General features: G+C 40.8%; 1 protein-coding gene across 1 annotated transcript in view; it reads left to right on the top strand.

The window, feature by feature from the left end:
• ABI3BP (ABI family member 3 binding protein) overlaps nucleotides 1-20,118 on the top strand; it is a 160,824-nt gene extending 140,706 nt beyond the window's left edge. The window contains exons 57-61 of the mRNA XM_068417343.1: nucleotides 10,297-10,376; nucleotides 11,779-11,808; nucleotides 12,796-12,957; nucleotides 16,696-16,809; nucleotides 18,729-20,118. Coding sequence (XP_068273444.1) covers nucleotides 10,297-10,376; nucleotides 11,779-11,808; nucleotides 12,796-12,957; nucleotides 16,696-16,809; nucleotides 18,729-18,844 — 502 coding nt within the window. The 3' untranslated portion in view covers nucleotides 18,845-20,118. The remainder of the gene's footprint in view (nucleotides 1-10,296; nucleotides 10,377-11,778; nucleotides 11,809-12,795; nucleotides 12,958-16,695; nucleotides 16,810-18,728) is intronic.
• The last annotated feature ends 224 nt before the right edge of the window (nucleotides 20,119-20,342 follow it).

Here is a 20,342-nt window from a genome sequence, read left to right as displayed (position 1 = left end):
AGATAAGATGGTTTTTAACTTTAATTTGTAGTTCTGTCAATCCTATGAGAAGACGTTTGGGTTTTGATCAGCAAGAGCAGACCAAAGACCATGGAGAAAAGCTGTCTTTTGGAGTGTGGACTTTATTACAAGAAGATAGATATGAGATCAGTACTGACTGGGGGACGCTGACTTAAGACATAAAGGGATAACTTTTCCCTGATGGGTGGTTGCTATTATCCCCACCCACCAACCTCAAAAGGGAAAGACAGTGAAAGTCTTTCTGGATTCAGGGGGCCATCGCCCGAAATTGAAAACCTTTGATATAAATTGCAGCACTGTATATCCCTTGAGTCCCACAGGATTTAAAGGATGTAAAGTCCTTCTGAGAGTGGCTCTGTTTGATTAAACTCCCATTTCAAAATGTATGATTCAGTTCTGAGGATGCCTTCAGAACTTTGGCAGAAGCGCAAGAAATTGTTACTGTTACCATTTGAATCCAGGCTTGTTGGCACACTAAATTCAGGGAAAATAAGAAAGTGATTAAGACAACTGGCATAATGTAGACAGTATCACTGTTGCAGGGAATGGCATATGTCCATAATAAAAGTCTCCTGTCTGTCAGGAGCTGATTGCTCACTAGGTGAAGAAAATGGACCTGTGGACAAAACTGACTGAAAATAGGAGGAAGAGAGACAATGAAGCACATCTCAATAAATTAATTAACAGAGTCCCTGAAATGTCTGCAGATTCATCAAGTAGTACATTAAGACCAGGAAGCAGACTTTTCCATAACTAGCCTTAAAGGAAAGAGCTGTAGAAGAGGTGAAGCTGGAAAAGAAACTTGGAAGAGAAAAAGAAATCCCTCTTGCAAATGATCAACATTTACAAAACTGCCAGCAAGTATATGGAAAGAGAGATGCTCAGTAGCAGAAGGTGGATTAAATGGGGAAGAACCTCTTGGCCTTGAAATGCTTTGGAGAAGCTGACAAGCTGAATTTGAGAGTCTATTTTTTCCAGCTTTCCTGAGGCCATCAGTGAGGCTGTGTGAATCCCATATGCTGCTCTGATGGTTTAGTGCATCCAGAGCTGAAGACAGTTCAGGACAGATCTAAACCAGACTGACCCGAACAAAGATTTTCCAAAAGGAATAAAAATGTTTGTGACTGTGGTATCTCAGTCTTCTTGGGTAAATTTAAAACAAAAAAGATCCTATAGCAGCAAGACGGTTGAAGCCTGTAATTCTCCAGATGTATACTCTTGAGGAGCAGTGCATGACAAAGATGGTGGGCAGTCACATTGCCCAAGGTCTATCATCCTGTTGAGGTAAATCAGGTAGGATACGTTAGTGCCTGGCCCAGAAGCTAAAGAGTTAATCGCCCACAACCAGCAGGAGGGAAGCAAGACAAACAAGTGTGAAGGGGGCAGAACAAGCAGCAGGGGAAAAACTGGGTGCATCAGACGGAGCCTGCCAGGTCATGCTGCGTGTTTGCTTTTCTCTTTTACATCCTTCTTTCAAACAGGTCATACTGCTACACCTCTGGGAAGCTCTGCAGTAAGCCAGACACCCGTCTTCTTTTGAGCTGGCCTTTTGACAAGGCAGCTTTTAAAGATTAGGAGTTAATCTTTGAATATTTAAGAAATTTGGACGGTGCTAGGGAGGCAGCAATGAGAGACTCTTGCAGTCTCTCATGAAAAATTGCATGTGTGACTGCAACTGTCAGTAAGTACAAACACAGAAGTTAAATAGGATACAAATTTCTCTGAATCAGAGGATTATCCTGTAGTATTCTGCGTGTCCATTTAGCAGTCTGAAAAGTGATTAGATCCAGAAAAAAATACCCTGGCTGAAAAAGAAAAGGACTTTTGACTTTGAGTACAGTTATCAGGTATTTGGTTTTAACAGACTCATACCATGCTAATAGGGAAATGAAAATGGCCTTTCATAAGCATGCAACAACTTGTGAGGGTTATTTTTAAACAAATAAAGTTGTATGTATTATGGCAGTTGTCTTGTTTGTCTTGTAATACATATGCCAGCTTTATGTGTCCTTGGTGACTTGATTGAAAGACATCGAGACTCTGAGACGAGAGTAAAATAATGGTTTGAAAATCTTAACTGTGAAGACATACAACTTTTAAATAAATGTGGGGCACAGTCAGCTTTCCAACACAACTGCTTGATTAAAAAACAACAACAAAAATATTTCTAAAGGCTCCTGTATGATGTGATATTGTTGGAGCACTAAGATCCATATGTTTTTTGCCCAAGAAAAGGCACATTGCATCCATGCTATTCTCTTACAGTAAGGCATGCCTGACAGTTGACAACATCACACTCATATAAAGGTTTTTTCCTTATGAGTACGTTGGCCTCTTCTTCACCTGGAGAATTGCCAAATACGGTGCTTGCAGTATTTCACTATCACATCTTAGAAAACTTCTGATAGTTTAAGTAACCTGGAAAGTTCAAATCTTGTTATCCATTGTTTGGTTTGTCAGAGTTCTTGACACTGCTGCTGATCCTGGCATTAAGCTGCTGTCTGGGTCCAGTCCAGAATTCTGTTTAATTTCATCAGATATTTTGCTCTTGATTGTAGGTTTTACCTGAAATCTCTCAAAGCATGTAGTATGGTGATGGTATGTGAGCTAGATAAATATATATATATATTTATATATATTTATATATTTATATATATTTATATAATTTTTTTATTATTTATATATATTTATTTATATATATCTCTTTCTTATACAGATAGTTAATTGGATATAACTGGTACCTGAAGAGGAAGACTTGCTCTTGTTTTATGAATGTCTTCTGCTTAAACATTTCTATTATAGATGTGCTTCTGTGATCTAATAATCACATATACACAGCTGTTGACTACAACTTTGTGTTGCAGTTAGCTTTTGTTACCCTTTGTATTATTTCCAAGAATTTTAGAGTAGATCCTGGTCACATTTCACTCAGCTCTCTTTTCAGTATCGCACTTAAATGCACGTGAAATTTTCTGCAGCTTTTGCTATCTTTATCCTTCAATTAGTCCTTCACTTGTTAAATGAGTGAAATAGCCAAATTCCATTCATCCTCCTTTCTTCTAGTTAGTCTGAACCAAGTACTGAGCTAATCAGTTTTTACTCTGTTGTTCGAGCAGTGGGTGTCTGTAACCACTGTGCTTGTTGATTGACACTGAGCAACCCAATGTAGCTTTTAAGTCGCCCCTGTCACGAAAAGGGGCCTGGACCAGATGACCTCTGTGGGTTCCTTCCAACCTAAATTCACAGAATCACAGAATCAACCAGGTTGGAAGAGAACTCTGGGATCATCGAGTCCAACCGTTGCCCTGACATCACCCTGTCAACTAGACCATGGCACTAAGTGCCATGTCCAGGCTTTTCTTAAACACATCCAGAGATGGTGACTCCACCACCTCCCTGGGCAGCCCATTCCAATGGCTAATGACCCTTTCTGAGAAGAAATTCTTCCTAATGTCCAACCTGACCCTCCCCTGGCAAAGCTTGAGGCTGTGTCCTCTCGTCCTATCGCTAGTTGCCTGGGAGAAGAGGCCGACTCCCACTCCACTCCAACCTCCCTTCAGGTAGTTGTAGACTGCACTAAGGTCACCTCTGAGCCTCCTCTTCTCCAGGCTAAACACCCCCAGCTCCCTCAGCCATTCCTCGTAGGTCAGACCCTCCAGACCCTTCACCAGCTTGTATTATTGTATTATGTATGTAATTATGTATTATCATACAAATTATTCTATGATGGTATCTTAGGGGTAGTTTCTGATCTTGTAAATCTCAGCTTCCACCATTTTCTTTAATGCAGGCTAAGGCGGTTTTGTATGTTAATGCAAATGTGATTCACTTCTTAGCAAAGAAAAATGAGAGAAAGGGATGCGCTAGTATGAACTAATCTGTCAATTTAATTTTTCATCCTCCATGTGGAAACTCTACAATTTTTATACTGAGAAAACTGCCCCAGTTTTTTTAAGAAATTAACCATTTACTCCACTTGGAAAACAGCCAAAGCCAAACTACAAGACTGATTGTTTCGGTCAAAGCAATTACAGTCTAGCTCCCAAGCAGTCATTTGAGGAGTCAGACCTGTAATATTCCATAGAACTTGTCCTACAGGTCCCTTGTTTTTGAATTTCCTTACAAGGCTGCTCACACTGGAACTCCTAGTTTCACTGGCATCCCAGGGCTCTGTGCTCTTTATCTGTTCCTAGTTTCTCATTAAAAGCTGCCCTTAAAAAGAAAGTATTGCAGTAACTTCTCCTATAATAATAGTCAAGCAAGATCACAGAGATCTCCTGTATGTGAGTCAAGGTAAGGTCATTGCCCACAGTGTTCAATATTTCCCTCCATGAGGTGCTTGTTTGTAATAAACCTTGAGAGGCCTGAGATGGAAATGGGCTTACTGTGGGTTTTGTTTTCTTCATTCTGTCTCCTGTGTAGTAATGATGGTGTTCATCTGCATTTTCCCCTTCGTTGAAATCGGTTTCACTGACCTTGAGTTTTTTCATGGACCTTCCCTAGCCTAGAATATTAAATGCAGATGTTGTTATTTTTTTGCTTCCAATTCTATTTTCCCATTTCCAAAGGAATTTTAGGGTTTGGGTTTTTTTTTTTTTTACAAGCTTTGGAGTTTTCTGACTCCTTAAAATTGGTTTATTTATTTAAGTCTTCCAGTCATCTGATATAGTATCATTTTGACTTTTTTTTGCCATTTCTGTTGGTTTCTCTGCCAAAATATGTAGCTCTTATTTCTATATCCCTGCCCTATCTTGAAATTTTTTTTTTTTAATTAGGTGTGCATTTCCTCTTTCGTTCTGGTGGTTTGTTTAAGGTCAGTTAAGTTCGTAGAACATATCACTAGCGTCCAGGAAACTTTGCAGCACTAATTTCTATACGAGCCTTCAAAAAAGAGTCTGAATATTGTTGAAAACAGTTCTCATGCATGTTTGTGTTGGCAGTAATTGGAAAGCAGTAAAGAAAAATATTAAGACTGCAGTCAGAGATGTGCCAAAGAGCTCTGGGGAAATTCAGGTAGCCATTAAAGGAGAGGATATGTCCCATCAGCCTGCTGGTGTTGATTTTTAATAGAAAAAAAGTATTAATAAGAAACAACAAGCCTGGGGTGCTTGTATTCCACAGTTTTGTAAAACTTCCCTTTAGGTACTGATCCTTTGCCTGGTTAAGTAGTTTGGTGATTTCCAATATACTTTTCTCCTTTTTAAGTACATTTTGAGTGGTCTCTTTTGGACTTTTGGGTTGGATTGTATCCCAAGGCAAAGTATATTTCCAGCCATGAGGTATATAAATAACAGGACATGTTAAAAAAACCCAACCAACCAAACAAACAAAAAACACCAACAAAAAAGCCCAAGACCTCCCAGAAAAAAAAACAAAAAAACAAAAAAACAAAAAAACCCCAATGAACCAACAAAAACTGTAAAGTAAATGTGAAATGTGTAGGATGTATGCATGTACCAAACTTTTTATAATGTGTGTGGTTGGTTTCCTTGTCTTACAAAAGGTATGAAACAAAAACAAGAGAATGTCACTGTAATTTATTCAAAAGCCATACCAAGTAAGTCTTCAACCCTCTACTGAATAAGCGTTTTGTGCACTTATGCACAATAATTCATACCTACCTGATCATGCTGTTATTACCATTAGCTAGTATTGTTTTATATTGCAGTTAGCACCCAAAATGTGCTAATCCACACACATGAAAAAAAAAATCTACCAATGCAGAGAGCTTTTGTTAACAGCAAGGATCAAGAGACGAGAGCTACAGTGAAAGTTGCAATGCAGAAAAATGCACAAAGTGGCAGAAAAAATGCTGGAGTTTTTTGTACTCTTTCTTACAAAAATACCAGATTTTTGTACTAAATTGCTGTTGATGTCAGGGTTCATGGGTAAGCATTTCCCATTTCTCTTGGCCCTTCTTCCAGCTTGGTTAGGAGAAAGACTCCTCAAACAAACCCAGCACTTTCTTTTTTCCTTTCTTTTTTCGTTCTCTTATCTTAAACCTGGTTTTATTTGCTATGTCTGATCATATTGCTATCCAAGCACACTCTGCAGAGACAGAAACTCTATATTGAGACGGTCCTGCATGATTGCCGTATAACCACCAGCATTTCCCTAACAATTGACCTGAATTCCCAGGACTGTACTCAGCTGCTCCAGTCCTCCTATTATGGTGAAAATCTCTTTTCACTTATTTTCAGTCCTGCAATCTTCAATCTTCTCCTTCTGCATGATTTGAACAATGCAGGAGCGGCTGCGGCTGCCAAAGTTCCATGTGGGATAGCGATTTCCTAGGGTGGAAAAATGTGCTCTGCACAGTAATTGCTGTAAGACAAATCCATTTAATCTGCACAAAGACTTTTATTGTCTTATGCAGTTTGGGAGGATTTGGGAGGCCTAGTCTCCAAAGTTGGTAGGATAGCAATCTTATAGGTGGTAGAGGTGTGACACATGTTAGATTGCTGCATATATTGGGTAGCAGAGATTTTGGCATCATAGGCACACAGATACAAAGATGGAATATAGACTCCAGTTTCTCATGAATAAGTCTAGCTAAGAGGTAGACGTGGGATAATCATTATATAGCTTTCCTATTTCCCTGTATTAATTTTGCGCTACATACTTTCTTGAACCTCTAAGCAGGTTTTTCCCCTCCTTTGTGGTTTGTATAGAAGTGCATGAGACTGCAGCAGGCACCCTTATTTCACCATTTTATTTTTATTTTTCAGTTCTTTCACCTGACACACAAAAAGGGAGACTTTAAACTGTTTTCTATGAAGAGAGTCACACCATGGCTTTAAAATTACAGTTAGATCTGTAAACTCTATCAAATTGTGAGCTCAGTCTAACTTTTCCTTTCTCTCCCTTTCAGTTTTCAGTCAGCTAGTTACTTCTCTTCATCTCCAAAAGTGGTTGTTAGTTGTTTTCATACTGTTGCAGCCACTGCTATTGTTTCAAAATTGAATTTGGCAGAGGAAAGCAGTCTGTGATGCTTGGGCACCTGTGAAAACACCTACCACAAAACTGTAGAAGTGTATGTATTTTAGTTTAAAAAATTTGCTCTTTAACATTATCAATAGGAGGCTCCCCTAACTGAGAAGCTAAACTTTGGGCATTTCTTTATTACTTTCCTTTTCTCCAATTTTGTTTATATATTTACATGAGCTGAAATCTCTATGTGTAGATTTGAGTTCTTTATTTCAACGTTGCCATAATTTTACCAACTGTGGTTTGATCTTTTGCAGAGATCCTAGTGGTCCCTAGACCACAATTTGAAAAACACTGCTCGGAAAATATTTAGCCTTCAGTTCTTGTTTTGGTCTTTTTATGGAGTTAGAGAACTGATGGGTTCAAGTCCATCGACTTAAGTGTTTTGGGAACAGGACTGTTTCCTATGAAGAATATTGCCTGATGCAACTCAAAGTAGGGCATATCAGTTCTTGAGGACAATATATTTTGACAAAAATCAGCAAAATACTTAAATTTGCTTCCAAATCCTCCACTGTCTTGTCCAACTTGTGATTTTCTGCCTGACAGAGGCATGTAAGTCCAGCTTGCAAAATCTGTGAAACTCCTACAAATTCAGGTGAGATCCAGATATGCTGACTGTAGATCTTTATCTTTAGGTCACCTTGCCTGTGTCATTACCTTCCGAGTCCCTGTGGCTGCCCCGTCCAGTTCCATAAGAGCATTTCACCTGCTCAGTTTTTGTCCTTTCCTCGTAGCTAATCCTATGGAGTCAAAAAACTCTAGGTCAGGAATCCTAGGCAGTGCTCTTCATATTTCAGTTTTGATTTCATACAAAGGGATGTAAACAGGTTATTTTAATTCAGAAGGTCAAACCATAAACTCCCAGTAAAGCAATAGAACATACCATGTTGAGCTTTCAATGGTCAAAATTACAGTAATAGCTCTAGATAAGGTGTTCCTGTTGCGAAGGACGTAGGAAAGCTTCTTTGGAGTCTTTTATCTCTAGGCGTGCGTTAATTTGTACATTGTCCAAAAAGTATCTTCTACCTATTACTTTAAAACACCCAACTTCCTAGCAAATCTATGCTTCAGTGATTCTTCAGAAGGAATCTCTAACTGCTTTGCTACAGTTCTCTGGATAACGACCTTTCCTACTAGATGAGAATACTTCTTGACCAAAAAAGTTACTGTACCACATGCCCAATGTCAATATTAACTGCTCAGATCCAATTTTTAAAAGCACCTATTTGTTCAAATAATTTGAAGTTGATCATGAAGAAGATTTTGTGTCTAAATCTTATTGTTTAATTTATTACTTATTTAATGTCTCTCTCCTACAGTAGGGTAATAAGAGTTTCTCAAAATGCTCTTGCATCGTGTTTGAATACGTGTTAAGGTTACTCCAAACAGACATTTTAAAGCTCAAAACAAGCCCATGTTTCACTTAGAAGTGTCCACAAATTATCCATAACGCATCTGTTCAGCATACCAATCTTAACAAGTATTTCCCTTAAAAAAGGAAAGAAGACCCTAGAAATAAAGGCAATTGCTTATATAAGCAAATTCAAAGTTCTATTAGAAGTACTGTGGATGGAAAACAGTTGCTTGGTACTGCATGATTAGTCCACTGAGGTTAATTAGCGAGCTGTTCAGGTTTTGCAGGAGCCAAGAAGCAATGAGAGGTAATCTAAAGTTTGGATTGAATTATTCTGTCTCTTGTAGGGACTTGCAAATGGGGTTTACAAGTTTCCAACTGTGCAGAGAGTGGTGTGGGGTTTTTTTCTTTAGAAAATTGCTGTTTGTAAACAATTTCAGCAACACATTACAATGCTCTGTTATAGCCATGAGCTACCAAGTTGTCATTGGTAAGCGATCCTTCACAAGTCAAGAGCTGGATGGTTCATTGCCCACTTCTGGAATTCTCATTTTGCTCTGTGTTTAGTCTCTAAGTTAGGTCCGCTTTCCAGGCCTACAGTCCTTTTCACCCATGTCCTATGGATCTCTCTCGCTGATGAAAGAACACTCTGTGTTAAGAGAGATTCACCATATGTGCACTCAAAGCAGATGAAAAGTCTCTCTGTAGGTGGCATGCATGGGACAGATTATTGCTTATAGCTCATGGGGAAGGCATGAAGAGGGTGCTGTTGACTGGGGGGTGTATACATGCTACTCATCAGGGTTCTTTGGCATGGAGGGCATGCAGGTCCTACAGGGAGGCACTGAGCCATTGCTGCCCAGTGAGAAGTTCCCAGGTGCTGCCAGCCTGGCGCCAGGAGAGCTGAGAAGCAGCTTGCTGGGATAATGTGTGCTGGGAGGAAGGAAATACAGAGTCTGCTCCTGGCTCTGCCCTTGATATAAGATCTTAGCTGTGTCCAGTGGCACCCTTGTAACTCCCTTCCCTGCCTCATCTGTCTGGTGTCTTCTGTGTAACATTTTTAGGTTTGCAACTGTCTCTCAATAGCTGCTTACCTAGAGCTTCCGATTGAAAGTGTCACTTTCAGCTGAGCTGCTGAGTTAGAAACCACCTTGTCTTGTCTGTCCATCACTGTTAATTGAGTATTGAGTGGTGGGGGAGGCTTAAGCAGACGAGCCTGGCTTGGATTTTTTTCTTCAGTCTTGTTCTCTTTTCATAGCACTGTGTTTGGTTCCCAACCAAATGTTAACCAAAGAGATAATGAGATAACTACAGTACAGACTGGTGGTGTGCGACATTACTATGAAAACATAAGAAAGAGACACGGCACAATAACTTTTAATTACTTCATATATTTACTATTAACATATATTCAAGCAATTGGATCTTTGCCTTGGCTGAGCTCGTGCCCCAGTAGACATTTCCTGTGTTTCACCACTGGCCCTGTCTGTCACTGTTGGTAGGCCTGAGAGGCATTGAATTGGAGGTTGGTGTTCTTAGGAATAAAAAATGTGCAAATAAATAGCAATGATGTCCTTTACTCCATCTCTGCTTATCAGATTGCTTCTGACCTCACCTGAACTGCTCCCTTTGCCAGAACTGAAACTGCATGTGTGAGAGGAGACAGACTTAAACCAGTGGTGCATTAAATCAATATTAATAGTATGTGTGAAAAGAATTATCAAAAGGACTGGTAAATTACGTGTTCAGAGAGGCCTTATACAGTTAGGACAAAGAATCTCTCAGTGTTTTCAGAGCAAGAAATGAGGCCTTTTTGTTCTTCTCCAGGAGGCAAGTAGCACGAAGGTGTGTGTTGGCAGTTGGCTTGCTCCAGACTCTGAAAGAGAATGCTTGGTTTGCAAAATTTTCATCTCTTCTATTTTATTCCCCAGTTATGAATTCCACGTGAAACCTAGAAACCCTCTTGGTGAAGGTCCCAGCAGCAATGTTGTGCCATTTAATACTGAATCAGGTAAGAACTTCCAAAGGTCCAACCGTTGTTTACAGTGGCTCTAGTATCCATGTTTGTGGGATATATGAAGGCTCTCTTGCTTCATTTTGCACATTTGGTCTTGCTATTTACAATCTCCAGGTTGGCTTTTTACTACTGAGCATGTTACGGTAGTGCCTGGAAGGTCAGCCTGAGACCAGGGCTATATCGTGTGAGGATGTAAGATGGCCAGACTGCAGGAGAAAAAAACAAGAGCACAGAGAGTTTGTCTGGTGTCAATTTCAGATTAATATTCCTGACCTTTTTGTATCTATCAAACTCATTAATGACGTCTCGGTGGGGAACACAAGGTTTTTCTTTGGGCTGGTGTGTTTATAAGAGTTTTTGCTACCTGTTCAGTAAGGGTGCTGAAATAAGGATTGAGAAATAACAGCTGGGAAAAGTCAATGTCCCAGTATGTCCTCTTCCATCCTGTTTACTCCCCCGTGAAACTGTTAGAGGTGTATACAAGCCTGTTTTAACCATTGGTTGGTTCCCAAGTCAAGTCCTGTCTGACTCAGAGGTGAGAATCAGAGAATGCCTTTGCTTTCCCTCTTCCAGTTCCCCTGAGGCTAACTACAGTTGACTTGTTGACTTCAGACAAGCAAGATACCATCTTTTGTGTAGAAGTGTTTATGGCTTGATGGTACTTAAGGACCACGTAAAACACAACATGGATTTAGACTTTTTAAAAGGACTTTCTCAATCTGTGTTTTGAGCCAGGTGCAATAATAGTCCTCATCTAGTGCTGTCACTGATGGATGAGAGTTTTGGCTGAGCAAGGGATTAGTCAGGGAGAAGTTCAGACTATGCCACACATATTTAAAAACTGTGAATGCACTCTTTGTAATCCTGGATTGTTAAAACTGAAAAAATGTTTATGCCAAGTGCAGTTTTCATGAATGACAAGGCTTATGTTCTGTCTCCTATTTAGCTTGGACAAATTAAGTGGTCATTTTTCTTTTTTCTTAATTGCACACATCAATTTCTCGCTTTTGGGCTTTCATAGCCAAGTTTTGTGTGGCAAATATTACAGAGGGGTCCCTTTTATTATTTAAGTTTTGAAAGTGAAATTTTAAAAAAGATGCAGTAGAACTGGTTTTTGTTTGGTTACAGCTTTAAACTCTTGTTTTTACTAGAACTGTGTTTCACTGGTATTGTCCTGTAAGTAAAATTTTTAAAAGCTCCCTGGTTCTGTATTTTCACATAAGAAATATATTTCATTTAATTTAATACAAAAGTGAACTTTGCTTCCAAAACCCTTTCTGTTTCACAAATTACAGCTTACGTCAGAAAAGAAAATCACTTACCAATGCTTTTCCATTGAAATATTGGGAAAGTTCATTTTACAGTGTCTGATTGAATGTTTGTTTTCTTCCCCCAGCGGACCCAAGAGTGAGCGAACCAATTTCAAGTAAGCCTTTTGAGTATAGTACAGTGTCTTTTGATCAGGAATTTTTTTCAGAAATGAGATAGCATAATTTTACGAGGGTGGTGCCTGTACTGCACCAATTAAACGAGTTATGGAATCAAACAGCAGTCATACATGATTTCACTCCTTCCACCCAAACCCCTGGTAAGGAATTCATGCCAGGCCGCTTGTTTACCTGAGCGGAACGCAATCACCGTGATGTGGTGCTCCCATGGCAGCTGGGATGGCTTCAAACCAATGTACACAAATGAGCCAAGAACAGTCTCATATTTTCTCAGCCTTGTCATTAAAACAAAAGAAAGCTCTGTAAAATGAATAAGCTACTCCACACTTCTTAAGTGAGTTAACAGAGCACAACTCAGAGGATACTATTTATCTGCCATTGCGTTTTAGAAAAATTTTCTGCTTCTGAAGGCTTGATCCAACTCTGCTTTAGGCCACTTACAAGACTTACTGTCTTCCGTGGGAGGTGGACTGAGCTTTTGAAGAACAGCTGAAATCACTCAAGCAAACTGGGCTGCTTTTTGCATTTGCAGTGGACATCACTTTGACAAACACTGAGACACCATTTCTTTCCACGTAATTTTTATGTGTATTTTTGTTAAATCACATACAGTTTGCTGCAAGTTCACCGTCCTGGCTTGAACCCACTGAAAACCAGTGACTGTATCACACACTGTGTAAATGAGAGGTTTGCCAATGCATAGACATTGTCCCCTAACAAGGTTCTAGAATGAGCTTATTCCAAACTGGCACCACACATAGAGAGCAGAAGCAGTTCACGGCATCAATCATATCTGCACCCTTTGGTGCTTCCCTGAAATATCTTTCATGTTCAAAATGCAGGTGACTGGTGCCATCGTGCATTCTGCTCCATCAAAGTTTCTAATTCTATTTATTTGAATATAATTGTTGTACATAATTTTGTATGCAGCATCATACTTCAGCCTCTTCCTTCCTTCCCTGCAGTGGGAAAGGATGCCATCTGGACTGAAATCCCATTCAATTCGGACACCTATTCAGAATGCAAAGGGAAACAATACGTAAAGAGGACTTGGTATAAGAAGTTTGTAGGTGTGCAGCTGTGTAATTCCTTGAGATACAAGATATACCTCAGTGATTCACTTACAGGTAAGAGACGTTCAAATCGCTGTTGTCCACATTAGACACTCCTTAAAGATACCATGGTTCCAAAAGTAAGAGGTCTAACACGACGAGCTCGGCTGAAGTGTGATCAGGTAGGTTAATCTTGTCCATAGACAGATTAATCATAAACAGTAATCTGCTTGTGCTCAGTAATCATTGATGTATTTGATACTGAATTTTCAGACTCAAGAGTCACTTCTCCATGGTGATCATCTGGTTTTAAGTACCTGTTAGTATCATGGGGGTCATACAGAAAATTGATAAAGATCAGGTCTCTGCCAGTGAATAGGATATATTGTACAGGTGACAAATTTGTATTTAAAGGGTAACCTGGAACAGTTCTTAATTAGAGGATTAGGACCTAATTTTAGATCAGGATTAGACTCAGTCATTCCCATCCCGTTTGGTAAACAGCTGGTTACTTCATTACTGTGAGGCTTATAAATACACGACTTCAACTCTAGTCAACAGGTTTTATTCACCTGCTTTGACATTTTTGTTTTGTTTTCACATTCCCCATTCTCCCCATAATATTAAGCTGCCCGGCCTTGTGTCTGCCACCATTCTCCCATGAGCAGACAAGGAAGGAAAGCCCTGTTATTAATAGTGAGTACAATACCTCATACGTAAATAATATCTTGGCAATTATGTGAATAAAAGGGACTGTTTTGAACAGAGGTATCATTCATTCAACTGTTGCTGTACTAACCAGCTGTGATCCAATGACAAACGCTGGCAATGAGGCATGGTGTACCACAGAACCAGCCAGTAGAGGAAATAGCAGTGCTAATCTAGCAGGACTGGACTTCAGCCCTAAATCAAGTTAATTAATACTTCAGTGAAAGCTACTTCAATCATAGAAGAAAAGTTTAATGTATCAGGAGCCCATTTTCCTATTTGCATTAGATTGTTTTTGTTCTTGCTGGAAGGGTGGTGATTTAACTTGGCTGGAGAGAGATGATGGTAGCCACATTGTATTCATTATCCTTGCTAAGCCTGGTTCTTGTGCTTGAATTGTTACAACCGGTGCTGACCAGTTGTCACAATATTTGAGAGAATTGAAATATTTATGTAGAAGGAAAGCTGCTTTTCTCCCCGTTCCCTACATGAGACTGTCGTGGCACGGGCCTCTATATGAGAGTCGGAAAGTTTCCAGTTTGAAGCCAAACTCTGTTCTGATGTGTTTCAGTCATACTGTGTCTTGCCGTGTCCCCAAGGCCAGCGGAAGGGTATCTCCTAGCTCCAGCCAGCTGGGCAGTGTGTGCCGGTAGCAAAAGGCTGCGCTGAGCTCTGAGTTCCACCTTAACGCTGAAAATAATCTTCCAAAGCTTTGCTGTTGAAGCAGCGTAATGATCTTGAAATTTGGGTGCACTGTACAAACGCTGTTGTTGTTTAAGGCAGCCAACAACCCTATCTGTGCGTGCTGGTTTTTAGCATGAATTTACGCTTCTAGTGTTGCAGAATTCACAATGTATAAAACAAATGGTATCTAAGATCATCCATAAAGGAACACTGGAAAAAATGATCACAGAATCACAGAATCAACCAGGTTGGAAGAGACCTCTGGGATCATCGAGTCCAACCGTTGCCCTGACACCACCATGTCAACTAGACCATGGCACTAAGTGCCATGTCCAGTCTTTTCTTAAACACATCCAGAGATGGTGACTCCACCACCTCCCTGGGCAGCCCCTTCCAATGGCTAATGACCCTTGCTGAGAAGAAATTCTTCCTAATGTCCAACCTGAACCTCCCCTGGTGAAGCTTGAGGCTGTGTCCTCTTGTCCTATCGCTAGTTGCCTGGGAGAAGAGGCCGACTCCCACTTCACTACAACCTCACTTCAGGTAGTTGTAGACTGCACTAAGGTCACCTCTGAGCCTCCTCTTCTCCAGGCTAAACACCCCCAGCTCCCTCAGCCGTTCCTCGTAGGTCAGACCCTCCAGACCCTTCACCAGCTTGGTTGCCCAAGCTGGTGATAATTTACTTTATGCTAGAATTGCTATGCCCAAAAGAGAATGATTAGTCATTTGTTAGCTAACTGTTTTTAAGTGTGTTCTTTTATTATGGAAAGAATGGGGCAGTAAGAATTTAATAGTCACTGAGAATGCTGCTAATTTATGTATAGCAATTGTTTGAATTATGCATAGGTTACGCTGTGGGCCAGAAGAGTATGTGTGTATCTGAAAGTTACTGTTCTTGCGTTAGCCATAAAAATATCTGTTTTATTCTGTCTCTTAGGAAGACAAACTGATTTATGTTACACATGCCAGGACTGTTCTATAAACCAGCATCTACTGCTGACCTCATTTAACAGTCCTCCAGAGCAGTCACTGTAGGCATTCCAGAAAAGCAGGCCACCTAAAAAAAAGTATTTATTGAGGGGAGGAAAAAAATAAATTCTAAGTGTGACCTTCTACAGCCATGGAAAAAAAAAAAATGCCGTTTTGGGCAGCCCTGAATGTTCTTAATTTCAGACAAAAAATTGCTGAGAGGAACTCCCTCTGACCGGTTCTCCTATGGAAAAAACATGCCTGCAGCCAAAACTAGATAGTAATAAATAATTTTCTAAAGCTAAAGAAGAATTGCATGCACAGAGACCGTCAACTAGAGGTGAGAATTTTTGGCAAAGTATTAATCAGATCACAGAAATATGAGAGTTTATTGATGAGCTGCTCTTTTATGAATTGCACTTCAGGGAGCAGTATGACAAGCCACCTCACCATCTCTCAAATGGCCAGACTGGCACAGATTCAAGGCTACAGGACACCCAGCATCTAAGGAGTACCTGGACTTTCTGCTTAGCTTATACCTGAGTACTGAAGCTATTTCTAAATGCTCTCACCTTTCCTTTCAACCTCACAACCAAAGGTTGAACATACTAAGAACAAGTGCTGTGAAAGGCATTTAGAAAAAACAGTAGGTTTATCTGAAAATGTTTCCTGCCAAGGCTTGGGAAGAGAACGTAGCATGCTTTCCTCCATCTTCTGAACTGAATTTTACTGGTGTTTCGCAAATCGAATCAGTAAGTAAAAACATTCCTCCGTCAAAACTCCTTCACTGTGAGTCCTCTTTGTTAACAGGATAAGCACAGCCCATAACGTCAGCACACGCTGCGTGGGGCGCTCGAGACCTTGTTTTCTGCTCAGTTGCAGTCAAGTGTCCTGTTAAGCAATCCTGCAAATAAACACATGGGTACACTTCATGCTCTGGGTAAGCTATACCAAGGTAATCTATTTGTTAAAGGATGTCACTTGCACATACATGTTGTAAAAATATGATGGTTTATAAAACAGGCCTTGGCTGTGTTATGAGGTGGTCTATAAAAACATCTTTGAAGGTACTGGGGGCTTCCTGACAGGGAACCAGACCTGCCTTCCATTGACTACCAAAACTTACCTCATTTTTGATACAATCAGGACGAGGTTCTAGGTAATAACAGAATTTCACATACTGTATGAAATGTAGGGAGGAAAAAAATACCTTCAGGCATAGATTTTGGCCAGGAATGGGGCACTTTTGTCTACAGCCATGAGCGCTGTACTTGGAGTATGCACATAATGTTCGAATTACAGCTACAGATCCTGAGAGGAAAAGAATCATCGCGTTCACCTTGGCTTCCCCACAGAGCGAAGAGCACAGCCCATTGCCTCTGGTGGTTTTTGGAAACAGCCCTCACTAAACTGGATATGGATTTTTCAACTTTGCTGCTTCTTTGCTTTCAGGAAAATTTTATAACATAGGAGACCAGAGGGGCCATGGAGAAGATCACTGCCAATTTGTAGACTCATTCTTAGATGGAAGGACAGGACAGCAAGAAGATCTACCAGCCAAAGATGGTAATTCCTTATGCCTGTCTCTGTAGCAAACCTTGGCAATTCCTGTGTTTGTGTGTTTCTTTTTCCTGCCAGTGGATTCAGTGCCCACTGGTGGGGTGGGCGATGGAGAGGGACTACCGGCCTTGCAGGCAGAAGGGAGTCGAGAAGTTTTTGAAGATGAGCAATGGCTTGTTAAAAGAAGGTTATGACTTGGGTTCTGTCAGGTAGTAAACACCCTCTCTCCTGTCAAACACATTCCAACAGATTATTCACAGTTGGTATTACATATTGAAACCCAACCACAAGTCTGAGTTTGCAGAGAGGCATGAAGTGTTACATTCAAACTCGCAAGGTCGATTTAAAGTGCAGTAAATCACCAGCTGGGCATTAAACAGCTTTGTTTAGTGCTAATGGGAAACTAAAAAGTTATTACTGGAAAATATAATTCATGGTGCAGCAATTCTGTGTGCACTAATTTGAACCGGGTGCCTAGAATTCCAGTCTGGTCTAAGCGGGCATGGGACTGGATGTCCTAAAGGCAGCTGTGACCCGCCTGGCTATTTTTCACATGTTGCTGAAGCTTGAGCGTAAGAAAATTGTGTTTCTGTCAGCTGAACTCCTGCTTTGCTCGCTTGCAGCAGTGCCAGCGTGAGGTATTCCATTCCCTTGTGGGGTAAGAACACAGGCTGTATTGATACACGTGTGCACGCTGAGTGTGTCATGGAATAGTTTACTGAGAAAAATATCAAAACAGTACCAGTGTGTTGACCAAACCTTCCTGTATGTAAGACTGAAGTGCCTAAATCTTTCACAAGTGTTTCTGAAAACAAGTAGGTGAATGATCTGAAAGGTGTTTGCTTATGGTTTTATTATGCTTTTTTTTTTTTTTTAAAGAAGGCTTTGCTTTTCCTTTCCCAGTCAGTGTTGCCCATTTGTAAAGGTATTTTGTTTATCTAAAGGATTGTTTGAATCCAATTTGGTGTTGCCAGCACAGCAAACCTCTCAGTTGTATCAGATTCACTTTTTTAAAAAAGATTTTATAAATTAAAAAAAAAAAACACAACCCTTCTACATAAAAAGCTCACTGTCCCAGCTTAAGAGACATTTAAAACCAATTTGTTTTCAGCAACTGGATTCATTTTTTAGGAAAAAAAAACAAAACAAACAAAAAGCCCCATCTTTTCTGTAGCTTATATTTCTAGTAAATGAACTGAACAGACAGATTGTCCAGTGCTGCTCAGTTCCTCCCTGGCTACAACAAGTTGAGTTCGGTTCAAACCAGAATTAACCACGTATGTTTGACCTGAAGAGCAAGGAAGGCAACATGACTGCTGTTGTGGAGTAGTTGCAGGACAACATTGTGTGTGGGGGGGGGGGGGTGCATGGGCACACGTACATGCTTTAGCCACGCATCCATTTCTGATGATGAGGTTGGATTCAGCACTAATTGCTCACGTTAGGGAAGGTCTTTCACTTGGGGATGGGGAGGCAGTGTGAACTAGCCCCAGCTGTCAAGGGTTGTGTAGGTTCACTACAGTGGTGACTATTTAACCATTGTAACTTCACAAGGAGGAAGAGCCTCCTGCTTAGAGAAGACCCCAGCAGCAGCCGAGTGGGGGGAGGAGAGGGCACTGGCCTTGCCCTGCCAACACCATCCATGGGTAGCTGCCGGGAACACAAGGCTCAAGGGGCAGCAGGCGTCACCTCTCCTGCTCTGGGCTGCAGCAATTCCCTGTGCTTCTGCTCTTGTTTGATTTGGGTGGGCAGCTGGTTCAGAGTGTGGATGGATGGAGAGGCAGTGAATGGTTTGTGGCAGATGGGTGAGCAGCTTAGTGACTAGTTCAGGCATTAACTCAATTGTTTACAGACTTCCCAGGGAAGTCAAAGGCAGGTACTGCCTGAGGGCTTCATGCAAACACAGCTCTGTTCTCTTGTTCCAGGATTCTTCAGGGCAGTTCGTCAGGAACCTGTCAAATTTGGAAAAATAGGCGGGGAGACTCACATTAACTATGTTCGCTGGTACGAGTGTGGCACATCGATACCCGGGAAATGGTAGAGGCGACATCATGAACTTGGTGAAAAGGCCCAGCAGTGACCACCCCCGCCCGACTGCCCCACGCAAGCTCGAAGATGGCCATGGTTATGGTACACCTGGCACGTCAGTGAGCTCGCTGATGTGCCAGGGTTTAGCCAAGTCTAATGCCAATACTGCATTAATTGTGTACTAGTGTAGGCTGCTTACTGTAGTTATCCACTTTCACAAATTTGTTTTTAGATTAAAAAAGAAAAAAATCCCAAAGAGGCTAGGGACATGTTGTAGGATAATGTATAGGGAAGCTGGCTCCCTATTCCTGAGGTATGGTTTATAGGGTATTTTAAAAGATACGGTGTGTATATTATTTATCACAATGTTGTAATAAATGTTTAAGGCACAGTTATGGCAGAGTTGGTCATGGAATGCAGTGTGCATTCGTTTTTAAATATTCACTGGTTTTCTGATAACCTGAGTGCCATAAGCTACCCGTCCGGACAGATCTGCAACGTCTCCCCCGTCATAAATTATAGGAAAGACCCTACAGTTTTTAATCTCCTGCAACGAGTAAACTTGAAGCGCTTTCGCTTTACACGTACCAACCATTACGTGCAGCTTTAAACGATCCCATTAGCGTGTTTTTTCCATGTGTGTTTTCAAATGCTTCAGCTCCAGCAAAACCGTACGTTTAGCCTCTTGCTGCGGAGTTAGAGCCACTGCCCCCCCTCCCTGCCTCGGGGCAGGGGCTGGTTGGGTGGTTTGGGGTCCTCCAGTTAAAGCAGACAGGAACACATGGACGTGGAATTAAACAAAAATGAAACTGGCCTCCACGGCTGTGGCTTTGCATGAAAATGGCATTTTCAGAGAGTGAGACTGACTCGTTCAAAAGCTGAATGTACGGACAGAGAAGGGGACTTGGGAAGAGAGATGAAACAGGAAAAAAATAAGCTACTTCTAACAGCATTACCAGGTTTATTTTATTTAAAAAAAAAAATGGTTTAAAACATCGTTCATTGGGGCAAAGGGGAAATAGTGATAACTGAACTTTAAAACTGCTTTACAGTAATTTTGATTAAAACCTCTCCCAAAGCTACTTGTTGTACTGCTTGAACATTTATAAACTAAATAAAGAGATGTAGTTTTTTTTAAAGGTGTTATTCATTACATTACTAATGTATTGAAAAAATATGAACAGGAACACCCAGATATATATATAGTAGAAACAGTCATTTATAGAAAATGCCTTATAAAGTACACTGCAGGTACACTGTACTCCTAATAAAATATTTTTTAATCAAGTGTTTTTCTTAGTGTTTTACATGAAAACAAGTATGAGTTCCTGCGGCCAACGCTATGATTTCAGGAAGCAGCTTGTTCTGAAGCAGGCACAAGTTCAATGGCGAGATGAACACCTGATGGGTTAGGGCTGACCAGAGCACCAAGAGGAGGAGGGACAGCTCTGGCTCCCGGGGTGACGTGGCTGATGGGAGAGCAGCACAGTGGAGGGATGTGGAAGGCACGA

Source organism: Nyctibius grandis, chromosome 23 (genome assembly GCF_013368605.1).
Source record: "Nyctibius grandis isolate bNycGra1 chromosome 23, bNycGra1.pri, whole genome shotgun sequence".
NCBI classification, from domain to species: Eukaryota; Metazoa; Chordata; class Aves; order Nyctibiiformes; family Nyctibiidae; genus Nyctibius; species Nyctibius grandis.
Note: the sequence above shows the minus strand (reverse complement) of the source record. Positions and strands in the feature narration are given on the sequence as shown.